At 34.8% G+C, this 20992-nt stretch overlaps 1 protein-coding gene across 2 annotated transcripts in view; it reads right to left on the bottom strand.

Annotated features, from left to right (window-relative positions):
• Positions 1-8363: 8363 nt before the first annotated feature.
• The window catches only part of EPHA3 (EPH receptor A3), a 326476-nt gene continuing 313847 nt past the window's right edge, over positions 8364-20992 (bottom strand). The window contains exons 16-17 of one of the 2 annotated variants that reach the window (XM_069472465.1): positions 17836-17991; positions 8364-11091 (exon numbers count right to left, since the gene is read on the bottom strand). In XM_069472465.1, coding sequence (XP_069328566.1) covers positions 10986-11091; positions 17836-17991 — 262 coding nt within the window. In that variant the 3' untranslated portion in view covers positions 8364-10985. The remainder of the gene's footprint in view (positions 11092-17835; positions 17992-20992) is intronic. The other variant, XM_069472466.1, reaches the window with a different exon arrangement.

Raw genomic sequence — 20992 nt, 5'->3', positions numbered from 1 at the left:
TGTTAAAATGTCTATACTACCCAAAGTGATCTACAGATACAATGCAATCCCTATTAAATTACCAATATCATTCTTTACAGATGTAGAGAAAATAATTGTACACTTTGTATGGAATCAGAGAAGACCTCGTATAGCAAAAGCAATTTTAAGCAACAAAAACAAAATGGGAGGTATTAATTTGCCAGACCTCAAACTATACTACAAGGCCGTGGTTCTTAAAACAGCCTGGTACTGGCACAAGTACAGTGACACACACCAGTGGAACACAACAGAAAATCCAAATATAGAACCATCCTCATATAGTCACCTAATTTTTGACAAAGCAGGAAAGAATATACTCTGGGGACAAGAATCCCTATTCAACAAATGGTGCTGGGAGAATTGGTTAGCCACTTGTAGAAGACTGAAGGAGGACCCACAGCTTTCACCTCTCACAAAAATCAAATCACGATGGACAACAGACTTAAACCTTAGGCGTGATACAATCAGAATTCTAGAAGAAAATGTAGGAAAGACTCTTACAGACATTGGCCTAGGGAAAGAATTTATGAAGAAGACCCCCAAGGCAATCACAGCAGCAACAAAAATAAATGAATGGGACATGATTAAATTAAAAAGCTTCTGCACAGCCAAAGAAACAGTCATGAGAATAAACAGACCACCTACAAAATGGGAAAATATTTTTGCATACTACACATCAGATAAAGGACTGATAACAAGAATCTATTTAGAACTCAGGAAAATCAGCAAGAAAAAATTAAACAACCCTATCAAAAAGTGGGCAAATGACATGAATAGAAACTTCTCAAAAGAAGATATAAGAATGGCTAACAAACATATGAAAAAATGCTCAACATCCCTAATCATCAGAGAAATGCAAATCAAAACCACAATGAGATATCACTTAACCCCCATGAGAATGGCCTTTATCAAAAAAACCCAAAACAACACATGTTGGCGTGGGTGTGGAGAGAGAGGAACACTGATACACTGCTGGTGGGACTGCAAACTAGTGCAACCCTTGTGGAAAGCATTATGGAGGTATCTTAAACAGATTCAAGTAGACCTGCCATTTGACCCAGCAATCCCATTATTGGGCATATACCCAAAGGAAAAAAGATCATTCTGTAACAAAGACACATGTACCCGAATGTTTATAGCAGCACAATTCACAATAGCAAAGATGTGGAAACAACCCAAATGCCCATCAATACATGATTGGATTAGTAAGCTGTGGTATATGTATACCATGGAATATTACTCAGCTATAAGAAATAATGAAGATATGACATCTGTATGGTTCTCCTGGAGAGAGTTGGAACTCATTATATTAAGTGAAGTATCCCAAGAATGGAAAAACAAGCATCACATGTACTCACCAGAAAATTGGTTTCCCTGATCATCACCTAAATACACATCTGGGAATGACATTAATTGGATATCAGACTGAGGTGGGGGGTGGAGGAGAGGATGGGGGTATGCCTACACAATGAGTGCATTGCGCACCGTTTGGGGAATGGTCACGCTTGAAGGTGCTGACTCGGGAAGAGGGGGATGGGGAAGGGAGGGACATATACCTACATGCTGGGTGCAATGTGCACTATCTGGGGAACAGACATGCCTGGAGCTCTGACTTGGGGGGAAAGGCGGTACATGGGCAACGTATGTAACCTGCAACTCTGTATCCCCCATAACAATAAGATAAAATAAAAAAAAAAAAGAATCTACAAAAATAAAAACTTAGAACTAATACATGAATTCAATAAGGTAGCAGGATACAAAATCAAAACAAAAACTTAATCATATTTCCAGATACCAACAATGAACATTTGGAAACTAGAATTAACAAAACAGTGTTATTTATAATTGTGCCAAAGAAAATGTAATACTTAGATATAAATTAAAGAAAATTTGTATATCTTTATGCTAAAAATTACAAAATGCTAATGAAAAACATTAAAGAAAACCTAGATAAATGGAAAGGCATATCATGCTCATGAATTGAAGACCTCAGTATTTTAAATTTGTCAGTTCTATCCAAATTATCTTTAGATTTAATGAAAATCCTATCAAATTTGACCAGATTTTATAAAATATTCATAGAAATTATGATCTTTATTTACGAAGCATCTTTTAATTATTTTATGCGTAAGAGTCTCAATTTTCTTATACTGTATAGTACATTCCTAATCAAGGGAGGATGAGAGCAGGGGAGTTGATCTCGTCTCTTCTAAAGAAATTTTAAGTGTGAAATAATGGATTTTGTTGAGGGTGAATATTTTAATGAGTTTAAATTTCTCATTAAATTTCTTCATTGCATTGAACACCAAAAACTGTAGGGAATGTTTTAGAGGAAAAAGTTCTCTGTGGGTCTCTTGTGTTTCTGCATGTGTTGCAAACAGAGATACTGATTGCTTTCTTTTCTGGATGATCTTCTTTAAGATGTTTGTATAGTAAATAACCTTGGAATATAGAAATAGTATCTTTGCTACCATTTGAATATAGACATTGCTCTTTATAGCAAATGGTAGGTTTGTCAGCTCTCCAGTATGATAAAGATAACATTTTCCTCTGAAGCAAATGCTAGGCAGGTTTGCTTATAGCCCATTATAAATGACTGATGCTCCTTAAACATGGGCTTCCTTTCCTTCAGCACAACTCATTGCACATCCAGGCATGCTTTGGTTCTCTTTGCATAACTCTGTAGAAATTGGAGCTTGGGGCACCAGAGCATGAAAATGATGACAATATATGCTGCCATTGCTATGAGTGCCAAACTGTCCTTTGTCTCTGACCCAGAAAACTCATATCTTCTGTTAGCATCCATGCAAACGTGGCAGGCTAACTTGTTGGCTTATAAGTAGGGTAAAAGTCTCAGACTCTTCACAGTTCATGATATCTCTCTTTCTCCTCTCATGATGCTGGTACTCAAAACCAACCAGCACATCATAGGGAATCCCAGCCTAAAGAGAGGCCGTTCATGAGTGTTCCAGCTAATGACTCAGCTAGGTCCACAGATGACAGTTAGCACCAGATAATGTGAGTAAACTAAACTTGAGTCTTCCTTCTGAGAACAGGGAGCAGAGAAAAGTTTTGCCATGCATGAATTCCTGATTTATAGAAAACATGAGAGATAAGTGACTTTTGTTGTTTTAAGTCACTAAGTGATATTTTGTGACCATAGTAGTCAAAACATTCACTAAAAACAAACAAACAGACCAAAACACTTTTCTTTAATATTTCTTGAACCTTTAATGCACATGCTATCTTAAAAGGAAAATATTTCTCAGAATTTTTTAGTTTTATTCTTGGCTTTGGCATTTACTGATTCTTTATTAGTAAGCCATTTATTATATATCTATTTCCCTTTCTGTACAGAGAAAAGTATAAAATAGGATTTTTTGTTACCCATGATGATTTTCATTAAAAATGTGTATTATTCAACAAACAATTATGAGTTTATTCTATGGGCCGGGCCCTGAACCAGCCTGTGTGTTAGATGAGACTTGCCTTTACAAAATTCTCTGCCTCTAAATGTTTGAGAGAAATATCACTATTAATCTAAGTGGAACTCAAGTGTATATAATTAACAAGATCCTTACCACAATTGTTGAAAAAGGTGATATGGCTCATTTGTTCTTCAGCAATACACTTAATGTTCATTTAACAAATACTAATTGTATGCCTACTAACCTATTGTGAGCCAGGTACTGTGTTAGGCATTTGATAAGTAAACCATCATTATTAGGATAACAATTATAATTGTGCTATGTTAGAGCCTTTTATGCTCAAATAATGCCTCAAACCAAACCCAATTAAACAAAGAAGAAAATTCCTATTTGCAAAATGTCTTTGAAAATTTGAAAATATCAACAACTTAATCTATTTGATTCTGTAAGCACACACTAATCTTTTATGTATTGAAACTTAATTTTGTTATCCACAGATATCATTATAATATGATTTTAATATTTTAACTTCTATAGGATGTATGATGTAAATACTTTATATATTAAATATAAATATAATCTCTAAAGTCAGAAACCTGAAACAGATTGAGTATTAAGGGCTCTCCAGCCCAAGATAAATAATAATATTGGCAAATTGAGCATTCTCTGAAGGAGAGTATCCAAATGAATTTTGACTAGAGTCTTTTTCAATTTTTGTGTTGCTGAGTTGCTGATATGAAATATATATATTTATTATATGAAGCGTATCTATGGCAGTTAAGTTCAGATAGTGTTATCTATAACAATTTGTATTGGCTTCCTCCCAAGGTTTTTGATTTGCCATGTATGAGAATAAATGAGAACCATATGAAAGTCAATAAGTTCTTGATAGTACATGACATTCTGTGTGCTCTCATCCTTGATTTTAGCAACATTCCAAGGTTTTGGCTTCCATCATTGAGGGTGATAGGCTTCAAAAAGACAAGGGTTTTTTTCTTGGCTTCAGATAAGAATCCCAAACTTAACACACTTCCATAAATCATTGGTGTGGAAATCTGTCAGAAAATAGCACAAGAGTACTACTTTTTCCTTGTGGTATTTGGTGTTTCCAAATTAGATTATTTGTTAAATGTTCAGGGGAGCATGTTTGCTTGAAGGGTTCACCATATGTCAGACAAATCTCATGCTATTGAAATGGAGTTCACAGAAATGAAATCAAGGATAACTCCCTGTTCCTTCCTCTACCATGGTAGTAACAATCAAAGGATTCTGCGGAAATGTGTCTCTACCAGCAGAGTTACTGAATAACATCATGCACATTAAAAAATGAAAATGGAGACTACCTGTGATCTTAATTCCAGAAAGCATTTCCTCATTTTCCTTCAGATTTTATCCTCAATTGTAATATTATCCTGACAGCTAATAGAGTGTAATAATTCAGAACAAATATTCTGGAGTTGATTTTGACTTCAGTTCTTCTACTTGCTAGCTGTATGACCTTGTATGATTGTTAACCACTCCAAATCTCAACCTATAAAGTGGATAACAATATAATTATTTCATTGAACTCTTGGAAAAATTAAATCAAATAATATATATATTAAGGGCTTTGTACATAGTAAATGCTCAATTGCCATTAACTATAATTGTTTGGAACAGTTAAATATAAAGCTTATATATGTGTGTGTACATATATGTAATAGACATTATCAAGCAGCTTATTTTATTTTTATTTATTATTACTTTCATTATTTCTAATTTAAGTGAAAAATTATCTTTCTTCAAAAAAGAAAGGTGATAGCTCACCTAGCAGGAAAATGTGATACAATCGTGCCTATTCTCCACCACTGGGTTTTCCCAGAGAATTTCAGGGTAAGGACTTCTGTAAACCTCCAAAATCTTCATTTTATGGTGTATTTAACTCTACCACTTATTGTCCCAAATTGTATCTAGATATTCTGGGTCAATAGAATGTGCATCCCAAATGCCTCATAAGAAGGGTGGTTTTTAGTAGGCACATTGATGTTATTTGTACATAGTAAAAGTGAGTAGAAAGGATCAGAAAAGCTTTGGCATTTGCCTTGTTAAAATTTTATAGCTAGGCTCTGGTTCAAGGGTCTACTTAAACGACTTAACTGTACTAAAAAAAATGGGAGCATTGAGACCAATGAAATGAGTTCACAAAATTCTATGAAAATGAACCAGTTCTAACAGAGATCAGTATATTCAATGATCCAAGATATATAACTAGAACATTAACTAGTTTTATTGACCTGAAGGAAATTTACACTTTTCCCTATAGGGAAAAATCAGGGATATCACCCTTTATTATGTTATCAAACATAGTAAATATATTAATTAAACTCAAAAATTCTTTTCATGCTCATTATATACGAGGCACATTGAATGGGCAACACAGCAACAGTGGGTCACAAGGAACGGTTTCTGTTCAAGGTATCCTCAGCTAGGAGTAGGGATGGAGCATAAAGAACAGGCAATTTCAGTTATGATGGCAAATGTTATGACATTTTTAAGCACAGAGTTCTATTGCTGCGCAAAAAAAGGTCATCTAACCTAGTGATGGGGAGATAAGGAGACCTGAAGAATGAACAGAGATTGGCTAAGTGATTCTAGACAGAGGAACTGAAACGTCAAACACTGTGTTGCATTAAAAAAAGTCTGGCATACTCAGAGAACTGCAAGTGGTTCAGTACAGTTGTGTAGAGCATGAGGAGGTAGTAGACAAACCTAAAAATAAGGACAGAAGCAGGGTTTTAGCCAAGACAGGTCGCATATGCCAACACCAGAGTATTCTGTATTCTAGAAATCTAGAAACGAAAAGTTGGCCACTGCAGCCCATGAGTGTGTGTGCAAGAGTGTGTGTATGTGTAGGGGGGAGGGTGGCAATTCGATGAGTTATGTTTTAAATACATACAAATTTCTCACAAAAATTCTGATTAAGCATTTTCTTGAGAAATCAGGAATTCGGGCTGGATTGGTGTTGCCTTATACCTGATAAGTTGCTTTTAGAGGAAGGCAATGTGCTTTTATGGGTCACTACACACTTCACTTGCTTCACTCATTTTTGTAGGCTGCCAGGCCCTGAGGCATTTGAGTATGCAAGCCTCTTGGGGAGGAACTACAAAATTAAGTTTGCTATATTAGTTTGGCTGCCTATTGAACAGTGTTTTGAAGAAATCAGGACTGGAGTCAGAGGCATAATTTAGGAAGTCTCTTCGGTATTCCAGGCAAGTAATGAGGGACTAACAGAGGTTATGGTGTGTGACAGAGAAAAGGGACGGAGGCGACATTCCTAAGATGGTTTCATGGCTTAGGTGAACTGTTAGGCACTAAAGAGGAGGTGGAGGGAAGAGTAAAGGATGGCATTTTAGTTTCCAGGTCAATCAGCTTCAGAGTCATCTCAGTTTAATATCTTCAGGAATCAGACACAGAAAGAATTAGACTTGAAAGCAATTTTTGGTAGAAATTCCTGTGACGCATTGGGACAGGGTATAAGAGAAAGAACAAGGAGCTTTCAGATTGAAGTAGCACTGTCACTGTCCCCAGAGCATCATGGGATAGTAACAGCTGTAATATGATGAGAAGAACACAGAATAGGAAGATTCCAGTTTAAAATATCTTTCTATCTATACACTAGGGTTGACCTTGGGAGGTGACTTAGACCTTCTGAGCCTGGATATCCTCCTCACTTAAAAGTGAGCAATATCTATTCACACAAGTGTTGTAAAAATTCAGTGAGGTAACTTGTAAATGGTGATAGCAAAACACCTGGCACATAGCAATGCTTACTACATATTTACTGGCTGAATAAATATGTTCTTCTTTATCTCTTCCCCTTTACTTAGCTAATCTGCTTCCAAGACAGTCTCTATTTCACTCAAAGGTAAACGCAGATATGACCTGTTTTGTGATCTTTTCCTAACCACTTCCTTCTCTATGGGAATCTTGTCATTCATATTATTTTGCATGTATTTTAAGTTAGCTTTTTTTTATTTTCATGTATAATCATTTTCTTTAAGTTGACTATGAAAGCGACCTACTTTATACAAAGTATCAGATGTGTTTTAGCATATGGTTTTCAGTTATAGTTGTTTGGTTTTTTCCATTTTTATTTGTTTCATTTGGCCTGACCAGAATTCCTTCTTTCTTTTTTCATAAAGGATATTCTGACTTTCTTTTGGAAATAAACTACTCTGACATCTACAATTTCTGTAGAGCATCACTTCCACATGACCCTACTCACTATCTCCAAGGCCAAGCACAGGACTGAGTACTAGCCAATTTGAGTAATTAATTGCCCAGCCCAAAGCGATAGGGCTGTGACCCAAGCAGGTACTCATGATTTCTGTTGGAACAATTGAAGGACAGTAATTATTTCACGGGAATTCAAATGCAGAACTATATTAAATAGAGCAGTATTTTCCACCTTGTAAAAAGATATAGCTTGCAAATTAATCCAGTTGGGAAAAAAATAAGGTCAAAGGAAGAAAGCTTAGAGCAAGATACTTAACCTGATGATATTGTTGGAATTCCTGGTTCCATCTGTGCCTGATCTGTCAGCTACAGAGTTTATCCCTAGAGTTTTCAGTCACATGGGCTTACCATTTTCTTTTTATCCTTAAGTTGATTTATCTACTTTTTGTCACTTGTAATCAAAAGAGAACTGCCTAATACCATTAACTATGAAGATAATATTTACTGATTATTGTTCTAGCTTATTGATAATGGGATTTAGACCACAAAATGAGGATCACGTAACATGAATCGCTCCTCACTAATGGAGAAAAAGGAAACAGAAGCACATTTTTTGTGACTTATATAAATTTCATTATATTGCTGTTTAAAGATGAACATACTTTTATATTAAAAAAAACTTCAAAGACTACTTCTGTATTCCAATCTGTAAAAAATATTTTCATTATGTTTATTATAAAAATATAAATGTTTCCACTACAAATCATTTTACATTAGTAAGAGGCCATCTACATTGTACAATATAAACTAAATGAGTAATGTTTTGAAAAGACAAGTTTAAAGTAAACATATATTGTCAATCATACACATTTATACATGGCTTAGTTGACATTTAGCACTGCATAAACTAGATGAGTTAGTTACCGGAAATAAATAATACATGTAAATCAAATTTAAGATACAAAACAGATAATATGGTACATAACATTTTGAAGGAGTTATGGTTTCATGTTTACTGAATGCCAATGAAATTCCTGTACAAAGAGATGGCCCAAAGCATTCTAGTACCTCTACTCCACAGTTAAGAATCGTACACTTATGTTTACATATGTACAATGTAAGAATTGCATAAAGTAAATCTATAAGAGGTCAGGTAGAAAAATATTGAAAAAATGAAGAACAGTATGGTATGTATACAACCTCTACTTTCAAATGGAAACCACAGCCAAAATAAGTGAAATAGATTCAGCAATCCTCAACTTCTATTAGTTCATAAAATGCACAGATTATGTTGAGTATGCTCAGAACAGTATCTAAAAACATAAATCTTAGCCTGGGAAAAAGATGAAATTGAAATCAGATTCAGATCTCATTTTAATATTCCAAAACACAAAATATTTCATTAAAATTTTTTTCTAGCTGCTTCTAGCAGGCTTAAGTGAAATTTGTGATTAATTTCATAATCGCACATATCTTTTTAAAATGTTCATGCTCTTATTATATCCAATACAGAATTCTAGTAATGTGATTTGATTATAAGGAATATTGTCAAAATTTGAGAAATAATCTCATATCTGAAGTAACACAATCTAAACCTTATTAAACTAAACCTATAACAGATTAGCACTTGTGAATTTTGATTTGTGATTTTAAGCTGTATTTCATTAGTGTTCCATTTTGCATAAGAACATAAAATTTGCAGCATGGTTTTTGTTTATTCTATTCTTGTGACATATGCATTTCTTATACCCATGATCATATCAGCATTAGAAAGAATATAGGGCTAAAATGCTGCTTCGGAATATATCAATAGCTAGATTTCCACCAGGTACATCCTTTCAAATATTACTGAGCATGCTCATATTTTGCCTTTATATAATAGTCTAAATCCCTGCAATGAGAGATCTCTCTACTGCTTATAGATTTTGAGGCATTTGCTAGATGACCAGCTACTTTGAAAATGATAAGTCCAATAAATTCAAGGAAGTTCAGTGTTTCTAAGTTATACACCAAAATTACAATAGGTACATTGAAGTGGAAGACTCTTAAAGATAATACCTGGTATTGAAGATCACAATGTTTAATTGACCTAAACCCTAGTGATGTAGATGAGTAGTTCAGTTATCATGATTCTCTATAATAACTCAGCAAGTTTAAGCAACAATATTAAGTGACTTTTCAAAGCCAATGAGCAAGTGATTTTTTGACTCATGCATTGGCCTATAGAATGTGTTGCCAATTAATGCAGCAATATAAGTAGGATTCCAATTCTTTCCAGTGTAGCTATTCTCAGGAGCTCTAACATGGCTCCTTCACCTAATGAAGGGAGTCTCTAAGCACCAGAGCAGGAAAGGTATGTGATCTGGTTGAAATTCCATTACATACAATCCAGTATATGCCACTAAATTAGGAGCATATAGTTTATAATAAATGGAGAAGAAAAAATGAATAAGATCATTCAGACTGTGAGATTTGATTAGTGTATGAACATGGAAAGGGTTTTATTATATTTAATGCAGGTAAGTGGATGGTTCAAAAAATCTAGAAAGAAGCCCATCATTATCTGTGTCTAGTTAAATATGTTTCCTACTGCTGACAATTTGAGAGAGCTTTTGGCACTTGGCTGTAAAAAATCCAAATTAAATCATCAAGGCATAAATACAAAACAATAAAAACAACTCAAAAGAAAATAAATATGTACTTTTTTCAAAAATTAAGACATTTCTTTACATGATATACTTAAGGAGCTAACAATTTAAAAATGTGTAGTACTTAAAACAACTACAAACTTCATCTCTATATGCTTTAAACAGATAAAAGAGAATAATACAATGATAAGGTAGCAAATATGGCCAGATAGTTTGAGGTATAAATTCCTCCGCTTTGCTTGCTTTTAAAGAAACAAAATACCTGTTACAGATTTCTTCTGCATATAAAAATATTACAAGTCTTTCCTTTTGTGGCTATTCATAAACAAAGCCACCATGTCCATTTTGTTATTCCACTTGTTTTGCTTTTATCATAGTCAGTTTATGATCAATGGCTCTAGGCTAGTTCTTCATCATTTTGCGCTGAAGAATTTTAATTTAATCTATCAACTAATATTAAAAAAGCAATTATAAAACAAAATACAGCAACCCACTCATCCACTAAATGATAGGGGAAAATAAAGGGTTTTTCAATTCCATTTTAAGGCATTTGTACTCATATCTGAGTGTCTTATTGGACTTGAAGCTTCCACCAGTATCTCCAGCATCGTTGTCTATCTGTAGAGTAATGCTACATCTTCCACAGCCACCACTTTCTTCCAGAAGTAGTACTTTACACTGGCACTGGGCCATTCTTTGATTGTGTTTCTAGAGCTTTAATGCTACTGATAATCTTCTTCTGTGGCCCAACCACGGTAACACCAACCTTTTTCATGTCACTGTAAAAAAAAAAAAAGGAAAAAATATCTGATGAGAATCATGGTTTCCTGCATAGTATATAAACAGGAAATTTTCAGTTAGCAAAACTTATACAATTATATATTCCAGTACTTTGGAATAATTTTTTAATATTTACATCATTCATGTGTTATAGCCTCACTATTCCACCTCTATATTGTAGAAGAATGTATAGATGGTGTAGTAGGTAGAATAGCGTTCCCGCAAAATTTGTGTCCACCCAGAACCTCATAATGTGACCTTATTTGGAAATAGAGTCCTTTGCATATGTAATTAAGGCAAGGATCAAAATATTATACTGGATTAGGGTGGAACCTAAATCTAATGACAGTTCCTTATAAGAGAATAAGACACACAGTGACACAGGAAAGAAACTATGTAAAGATGAAAGCAGAGATTGAAGTGATGTTGTCACAAGTTAAGGAACACCAGGAACCACCAGAAGCTGCAAAAGGCAAGGAAAGATTCATCTCTAGGGACTCTGAAGCAAGTATGGTCCTGCCAGCATCTTGATTTCAGACTTCTGGCCTCTAGAATTGTAAGTGAATAAACTTCTGTTGTTTAAGCCAATAAGTTTATGGTAATTTCTATGGCAGTCTTTGGAAACTAATACAGATGGTCACACATTCTTTCTGGGGCTTTATCCCTTTCCCCTGAATCCAGGCCAGCTGTGGGACTGCTGTCACTAACAAAGTATACCAGAAGAGACATTGTATCAGTTTTTGCACTCAGGTCTTGAGAAACTGCCAGCTTCCACTTCTTATCCCTTAATACATCCTCTCTGGGGCCCCAGAGCTGCCATATAAGAAGTCTGACTACCTGATATTACGGCATCAGAGAGGCTGTGTGTAAGCACTTTGGTCTATAGTCCCAGATGAGATCAGCTAGGTAGCCACCAAGACAGACATCTGAATGAAAGCATCTCCAGCCCTCCAGGCCAGATCGGTCCACTTGTCAGCTGAAAGCTTCAGCCAACACCAACACTACAGTGCAAAGAATCACCCACCTGATCTCAGTCCTAATTCATAACCCACAACACTGTGATGTATAATAAAACTGTTTTTTGATTCTTTAAGTTTGGGGAGAGTTTATTAAAAGAGCCACAGATAACTGACATATCTCTTTAAAGTGTAGAGTTCTTTCAAAGTAGAAAAAAAATGACAAAGACATGTCTGTATTTATTAACTTTATCATAGTTTAAAGTCAGAAACCAGGCATTAAAATAAAGATTATGAAAACATACAGAGTTTCATTTAGAAAAAAGGAAAGACTTAGCTAAACATGTGCAAATTATTAATTATATAATCTTGTTTCAAGTAATTAGTTCATATATTCACTTCTTTCAGAAATGAGGATGCTCAGATATTCCTCTCTAGTGAGCACCTCCCCAACCTCCTATTTAATATTGTAAAATCTTCCTGCACTTGTATCTGCACTTTCTCTTTTCCTTTCTTTCATTTTCTTCCAAAACATTTACTACCAGCTAGCATATCACCTTTCTTTCTGATTTATTTTCTTTATTTCCTTTTTTGTCCCACAAAAAGGTAGATTCCATGTGAACAGGGATTTTTGCTTATTTTGTACTTTGCTTATCAATAGCACCTTGAACAATGGCTGCCATTTAGTAGGCTCAATACAAATTTACTAAACAAAGAAACATACAAAATATATTTTTCAGGGTGAAGTTGACCAAGGAATAAAGCACCATCTGTCAAGGAGAGCCGGGCAAATTGAGAATGGCAAGAATAAAAGATGCATGCGTGAACACACACCACACCCACACACACATACACACAGAGAAGGGTTCCTTTATACTGAACATAAAGAGAGAAAAATTTGGGAATTCAATTACATAGAAATGGACTAATTGATTTCTTTATAAATGGGTTCCAAAGCAATAAAGGTGAGCAAGAAGACAATAGGTATCCATCTGAGAAGCAAAGTACTTACTACTTAAGCATCAGCTGTATGAAATTAACCAAGACTGTACTGCATTTCTATCTTCTGGGCTGGGAATGAAGTTTCTGATGACTTCCAGGTTCTCTCCCTACTAATATTCAAAAGGCTGACTAATTTTCTATGGACAGCTTGTATCTTGCCTGCAGTTCTCTCTGATCACACTCTTCTGTTGCCTTCTCTTCATGAGGAAAGCTTGTGTGCAGTTATGGTAATATCAGGCTTGCACTCTTAGTGTAACTGGACAATGAACACCTTCATTAGAGTAATATATGCTATTTCTGTTGACCCCTGCTTTTATGGATGTGTGTTGTGGGATTATGACTATTTATGTACCATGGATCCATCTTTAAAATAAGTAATAAACATTTCCCCATTCATCCCCAAACTATAACAAGATTAGGTCGTGAGTCTAGAGCCAGAAAACAGAAAAGACATAAATATAAGTGTGCAAATCAATAGATTCTCACTCTTTTTGTATTTTCCTTCATCTTTTTTCCAATACTATATCATATCTATATGACTGGTTGATTTTTTAAATTTGTTTCTTCCCTTTCCCCTTCTTTTATAAAGTTTATTAATAATAAATTGATAGTCATAGAAAGCAGAAAAATGTTCCAGTGTAGTATGGTAATTTCCTGAGATCTTTGAGAAACTTAAGCATAGTGACTGAGTAGTCCATGCTGTGATGCTTGGCCCTGATCCTCTCTTGTGAACTGAAGCACTCATCCCCAAGTGGCTGGAAAGAAATCAGATGCTTAGTATTCACAGATCAACTTGGGACATTCCTCATCACTTTTCTTTATAAATGGATCTCCCAGGTATATGCCTCAAGAAATCTTTGCATAAACCTGTCTTACATTCTTTGTCTGAGAACCTAATATAAGCAAACAAATATACAATTTTGTTTATACTTAATGCAAAGGATTATATTGGAGTATGGAAATGAGAATTAAAGTAATTATCCCTTTGGCTTATCCTTTTGAGGGGTTTTTATGTACCTTCTACTCTCTCTGCTCTTGCCAAATGTCTTCTACCAACCACTCTGCCATGTCCAAAATAGCTCTGAACACCCAGCTGCTGCAGTCTCAATAAAACTCCCTGTGTATTCATTCCATTTTGACTATCCTGTTTAGGAGAGTGGTGGAAAAGTTCAAGACCTAAGTGCAGCTCAAGATTGAGACCAGAGGTGAGTGTGTTCCCTGGGACTTCAAAGGCAAAAGGACAGGTGATGACACTTTGAAAATGGCATCCAAGTGTGTAGGATAATGACATGTAGCAATTAATGTACTTAATATTCATTCCACACACTTAATTCTCTCTCTAGTTCCTATAGTCACACTCACCCTGCCCTTTTCTTTTCTGTCAACTTTTCTCAGTTTAATCTTCCTAAATCCATCTTAGGCTATGAAATAATATTTTAAAATATATGTTTATTAAATGAACTGCATATTTTCTGGGCTTCATTTAAAATAAGATGACTTGAGTAGCTTGTATGTCCATTAAATCCCTAAACTAACTGAAATAAATTCATATTTATTTGAATGTGAAACTTTATTGATCTTTTCTTGTGACTTGATAGTCTGTGCACAAAAAAAAAAAAAAAAAAAGAAATTCAGTATTCATCTTAGGTATTTCTGTCTATTCTAGGGGAGTCTCTAGAAATATTTGGTCAAAAGAATCATTTCTTTTTTTTTTTTTTGAGACAGAGTCTCGCTTTGTTGCCTGGGCTAGAGTGAGTGCCGTGGCATCATCCTAGCTCACAGCAACCTCAAACTCCTGGACTTAAGCAATCCTACTGCCTCAGCCTCCTGAGTAGCTGGGACCACAGGCATGTGCCACCATGCCCGGCTAATTTTTTGTATATATATATTTTAGTTGGCCAGATCATTTCTTTCTATTTTTAGTAGAGACGGGGCCTCACTCTTGCTCAGGCTGGTCTTGAACTCCTGACCTCGAGAGATCCACCCGCCTCAGCCTCCTAGAGTGCTAGGATTACAGGCATGAGCCACCGCGCCTGGCCAAGAATCATTTCTGAATTGCATGTGGATGGCACAGAGAATACAGAGATTTAAAAGCAATCAAGTTCAAACAATGAGTCTAAGACTGCAAATGTAAAGAAAATATTTAGCTAAATATTAAGGTGAAAATGTTACCTCATATGAGTTACTGAAATTATTAGCATATTAAAGATTTTTAAAACATTTTTCTTTTTGATATATAAACTGAGAGCATGAGATTCATGACATTGTGGAAGCACAAGGAAAAGACAATTCCTTTCAAGGAGTTTTAGGGCAATAGATGTTAATCCTATATTGTCCCTAAAATGAGAAAAAAGGACAAAAGAAAGAATATTGTGGGGAGTGGAATACAGAGACAATCCAAGACCATCTGACTCAGCGTGAAGGGCAAACCTGTCAAAGCTGAATCTCTCAGGAAAAGTCAGCTTTCATCTTGAATGTATATTCACAGGTTGTTCAAATAATAATAATAAAGTAAATATATGCTAATCAGCCAAAAAGAGTTTAATGTCCAACACCGTATTGTTGACACAAAACACAGCTAACTTGGAAGTATAACAAATGCTGTCATTTCACTTTTTTTGAGCAAATAGCTTTCTTATCACCCTCATAGCTGTATTTAAATTGCAAACTAAGCAGTTAATCTTATTAACAGTGTTCTGCCTCAGACACTTCAATATAGTGTTTCTATATCTAGAAGCTCTGAGTGTTGATATTTTATTGAAAACAAACATTTGCATAATTTTACCTTTGAAAATCTGGCAATAGTGTGGAAATGTTCAAATTTTTGTTTGTTTTTTGCTATGCTTCTGTGGTGCTGTAAAGTTGGTGTCCTGTACATCGTAACCCTAACTGTTTATATTACTAAACTAAGAATTTATAAAAACATTTAAATACATGAATATATCCTGAGACCGTATCTGATCAAAATAAGTACCATAGAAACCCAAAGTTTATTTTCCATTGGATCAAAAGTCTATTCAATAAATACCACATTCCTTTTGAACAAGAATGCCAATGCATGGTAAATAGACTCGAGTGGGTTTACTTTTTGAGAACAAGTTCTCCTCTTTAATAGCAATAAACTCTTTTTGTAAGTCCTTTTGTGGCTTTACATGTTTCTTTTTTTCTTTAAAGGTGCTGTTTTCTAGATAAAGGCTTTATGTGTTTCTGATTGTAATGTTATATCATAAATTATAAACTTAGTAATCTATTTGTTGGGAGCTTGTATCTCTATGAATCATACTACATATTCCTTTTTGATATGCAATATGTTCTCCACTGTGACTTTCTTTAAATAATTGACAAAGTGACAATGAAAGTCTTTATATATTCAACATTAAAAATTTTTAAAAAATAGTTGGAGGAGATAATACTTAAAAGAATTTGAAGGGAAGAAAGGGTTTATTTAATTTAACAAAGATCAAAGAGAGAAAGGCTATGACAAAGATAAACACAGTTTCCCAGCAGACCATGCATGCTGCAACATTCTGGAGAACTTTTGGTGTATCTGCCCAGCACACACCTCTTTCTTTGGCATAGTCCTCCATCTTACCCTCAGAAAAGGGTCCCTATGGCCAAGTTCATTCTGTCTCACTCTACTTCTTTTGAGAAGAAAGGACTAGACTTTGGCAGACATATGACCTTAGAAGGGCCAATCTACAAGTAGGACTGAGCCAATCTGAGTTTCTCTCCTGGGAACTTAAAAGAGGGGGGTCCTGGTCAGGAGTGGCACTAAGAGATTGTATAACCTAGAATTGAGAAAGCCATTTTTAGTTATGTGCATGGGAATAAAGAAAAAGTCACTGTGCAGGAAAGGAAAACAAACAAACAAACAAACAGATGCAGTTACATTAGGAAGTGAAGTAAATTGGTTCTCATTCATAAGCAGATGAAGAATATGACTTCTAGCTCTTCATTTTCCAGTTCCCAAATACCATACCTTGTGAATAAAGACTAAATTTCTTAATTATTCACTGGATTCACTTGACTCTTTACAAAACCCCTTTCCTTGAGTCCACGTGTTTTTCACATCAAGATTCTTGTTACCAAAGGATCCCTGTCTAAGAAATATATCATACTTGATTATTATTGGCTTTTAACACATGAAAGCATAAATTAATATTGATATTCTGATGCATATTCCATCTTTCTTAACTGACAATAATCCTATTAAGGAAAACCCAAAGAGTCCTATCTTAAACCTAATTATAGCTCCATTTTCTGGCATGATATCCTTTACAGAGTAGACAATGACAACTAGATGATGATACGTTTATTTAGTAGCTGTGAAAACTACTTTTATATTTTAACTTATTTCCTCGTATGCCAGATTATCCACTCAGTTCTCAATTTTCCACATTAACAGAGGTTAAGCTTGGGGGAAAATAACAGAAAATCACAAATGCAGAATATAATTATCATCAAGCTATATATGCTCATGTTTTAAATTTGGGGCTTGGGTCTGCAGTAGGGATATGGGTGTTAATCTGTTGGTCTATCTGAAGGTCATAGTGTCAATGAAGACCCCTATCCTGAGGCCCTATCACGAGGGAGGAAGACACAGCAACGTGCACCAGTCCAGAAGGTATGGGTCACAAAGAGACCCAGGGCCCCACTCAGCAGTTACAGGAGACAGTAAGTACATCAGTGGGACAATGAATATTTATAACACGTTCATACAAAGCATGTATTCAGTAGGAAGTTCAGAAGAATTATTAGTTGTTTTTAATAAAATTCTTTTCTTACTCTGTGGAAATCTTGGCTATGGTGTCACAAGAACTGTACTCCACGCCTGTGAAGATTTCCTTGCAGTGTGCTGTCCGGATGCCATTAAGCCAGTCACCTGTTGTGCGGAAGGTAGTGATATCGACATTGCTTTGGTCAAGAAGAAGGTTTGATGGCCTGCAAGAAAACACCAAAGGGAGAGAGATCAGGAGTCGGCAGATTTGCCTCGTGTCAAAATTTGACACCAACATTCAGCAGGAACAGACTTCATGTGGTGTTGCTGTTCATTTGTGGAGTTTATCTGCCATGAAGCCTTCATCTGTTCAAGCTGGCAGCTAGGAGGAATATCATGTAATCATCTTGTCTAAGTGCTTCCCTTCTCCACTCACGACTGCTTTTTAAATCATTGAACCTTTGCCAGGGAAAGGCATAAATATATCCATACATACCTTATTATAATTTAATTTGTTTAATCATTGACAAAGATGGTGGTAATTTAGGACACAGTAATAGCAGAAATGACACACTAAATACTTTGCTGTTTGCTTTGATGATGGATTTGGTTTTAACATTAAATCTTGCCCACCGGATGTTTGTTTGTTAGACATCGTATAGGTTGCTGTCTAAAGAATGGTCTGAACAACCTAGACTATACTTGTGGCAGGACATTAAGTCAGTGCAGAGTTAAATAATGTTACAAATGTGATTGAAGATAAAAATTATAAAAAGAATAGAAAAAAGTAGGTGACTAATAATAAATAAAATTCTTGCATACTTGGCAATACTGAATGGAGTTCATTATATGTATATGTAATATATACATGTAAAATATATGTATATACATTTTGATAATTATATATATGGAGAGAGAGATTGTGATTATGATTTATATTATACAACATATGATCAACATTAAGAAGGACTTCTAGAATTGTTTTATATAATTATAGGCCTGATTGTCAATCTATGACTACCTGCAAAGTCTGGTGAATCAAAGAAACAGGAAACACATAAAAGAAATGGAGGAGACTATGTTTGCATCCTTGAAAAGTCAAAAGAAGCAGCCTGTTGGTGACTGTCTTTGCAGTATTTTTTTCAGCTTTCAGTGACCTTTTCGATTGTCTTTTGACTCATAAGGCTGAGGCCAGTCACTAGGTGAACAATTTATTGACCTCTTTCTTTATTCGTTTCTCTTAAGGAAGGGAGCTCAAGCACGAAGTAGTTATGAAAGTCCTTGCTTTTGCATTAATAATATTTATAATAACAGCCGCATGTTATGAAGGTCCTGTTTTCTGATTATATTGAACATTCATGAGCACTTCTAATGTGCCAGGTGCTATGCTAAGCATGTTACACAGACATGACGAACCTTAATGAGATTAAGTTATAAATCTGAGTTCCTCCAGACAAAAGAGGCAGAGCTGGGTTTTATACCCATGTTACTTTATACTACAGCCCATGGTCTTGGCTGCTATGTTATACCACTTAGATGAAATTTTGTTCATGTTGAATATCCCCTGTTTGATTTTTATATGCCCTGAAATACATATAGTGGCTTAGCATACAGATACTGGAACCATAAGGTCTGGGTCAAATCCTGGGTGTACCACATACTGTGTGACCTCAAGTGTGTTCTTATCTTGTCTGTTTCCTCACCTGTAAAATGGAGATGATGGTGATGATACAGATTTCAAACAAATGAAGACTAAATGAGCATATGTAGATAGCACTTAGAACAGTGTTGGCATATAATATACACTATCTCTTAGCTGTTCGTTATTCTGACATAAGATAATGGTGTTGGTGAAATGGTTTAAAGTTTTAAAACTTCAAAAAGAAAATAATATAGCAAACACCAGTTTATATAAAATGGTGGGAATGCAATAATATTGATAATTATGATTTTGAGTAACTAGATATTTAGGCAGGTGTAATATTATGTACATAATAATGCAACAACCAAGGACGGTAGGTATTGTTAGGGACCTCATTAGAATAGTCAGTAACTTTTATGAGCTCACAATGATTCCACAGCCAATGCTTATAAATGGATGCGCTATTCTGCTTTTTGTCATTTCTGTTTTTATTTTTGCAATAAAATGTATTAAGATTAAAACTATATATATCATAACCTAATCTTTATTTTATAATTAAGAAGGCACAATTTGATATTTACCTTTTCAGAATTATCGTTCAAAATTTTTCATGTTTTGTGATACTGCAATTGGATTCAATCTGCACCAATCTTTTAAATCTTTTTTAGAATTGCTATTTTTGAAATCTCCCATATTAGGAGTTTTATAACTAGAATGTTATATTTTTCTTAAATACTTAAAATAAATTATTTACCTGAGTAAATTGCACTCTTTGAAGTGCTTAAATTCAACATTTAAAAAATAATTCAACATTTAGAATTAGTTGTCAGAAGGCACCAAAACAAATGAAGGACATATCGACCTGCATTTATCCTTATTTTAGAAATGAATTTAGCACTCTAAAGTGCTAATTTCAATAATATCTTTAGAAACAGCATGAAATAATAGCAAAATGAATGTTACAGACAAAATGAAACTATGCAATGTTTTGCCTATGAGTAGCAACCATTGATTACCATCTAGGATATGTGGTAAAAGCTCCTCTTCTTATTGAGAAAATCTTTCTGTGATGCAAATCCATAAATGTGCCAATTCTACCTATACTTAAAAAGGATTTTTAGTTGGGAGGTTTCTACAGCTACTAGTGATATTTCCCCCAACTCACTCCCTGATATACAAGACTTGCTTAAGTGTAAGGTTAAGATTCTTAAGCCTGGATGATTTTGGATCATACCTTAGACCTGCATGCTGTTGCTTGGAGCACATGAGGAGCTTGTAAAGTGACTGTTCATCTACATTTTTATGAGAATGCATTAAATTTATTTGATATAAATAGTCCCATTTTAAAGCAATCTTAATGCTGAGTTTTAAGAAATGGCAATATTACATTCTGGTTCTGCCTCTATTTTCAACTTCTGTGGAAATATAGATTAATAGCTAGTTCCTGTCCTGTCATGATCATTTGTGTAAGTGGGGAGCAGTTGAATGTGAAGGAATTTTCAACCTTCTCTCCATCAGACTAAACTACTTCAACCCTTTCTACTTTGTGTTCAAATTTTAAATTAAAAGTTTGAGTTATAGAG

The sequence above is a fragment of the Eulemur rufifrons genome, chromosome 7 (genome assembly GCF_041146395.1).
Source record: "Eulemur rufifrons isolate Redbay chromosome 7, OSU_ERuf_1, whole genome shotgun sequence".
NCBI classification, from domain to species: Eukaryota; Metazoa; Chordata; class Mammalia; order Primates; family Lemuridae; genus Eulemur; species Eulemur rufifrons.
The sequence above is the reverse complement of the archived record's forward strand: the minus strand, read 5'-3'. Positions and strand labels throughout refer to the sequence as shown.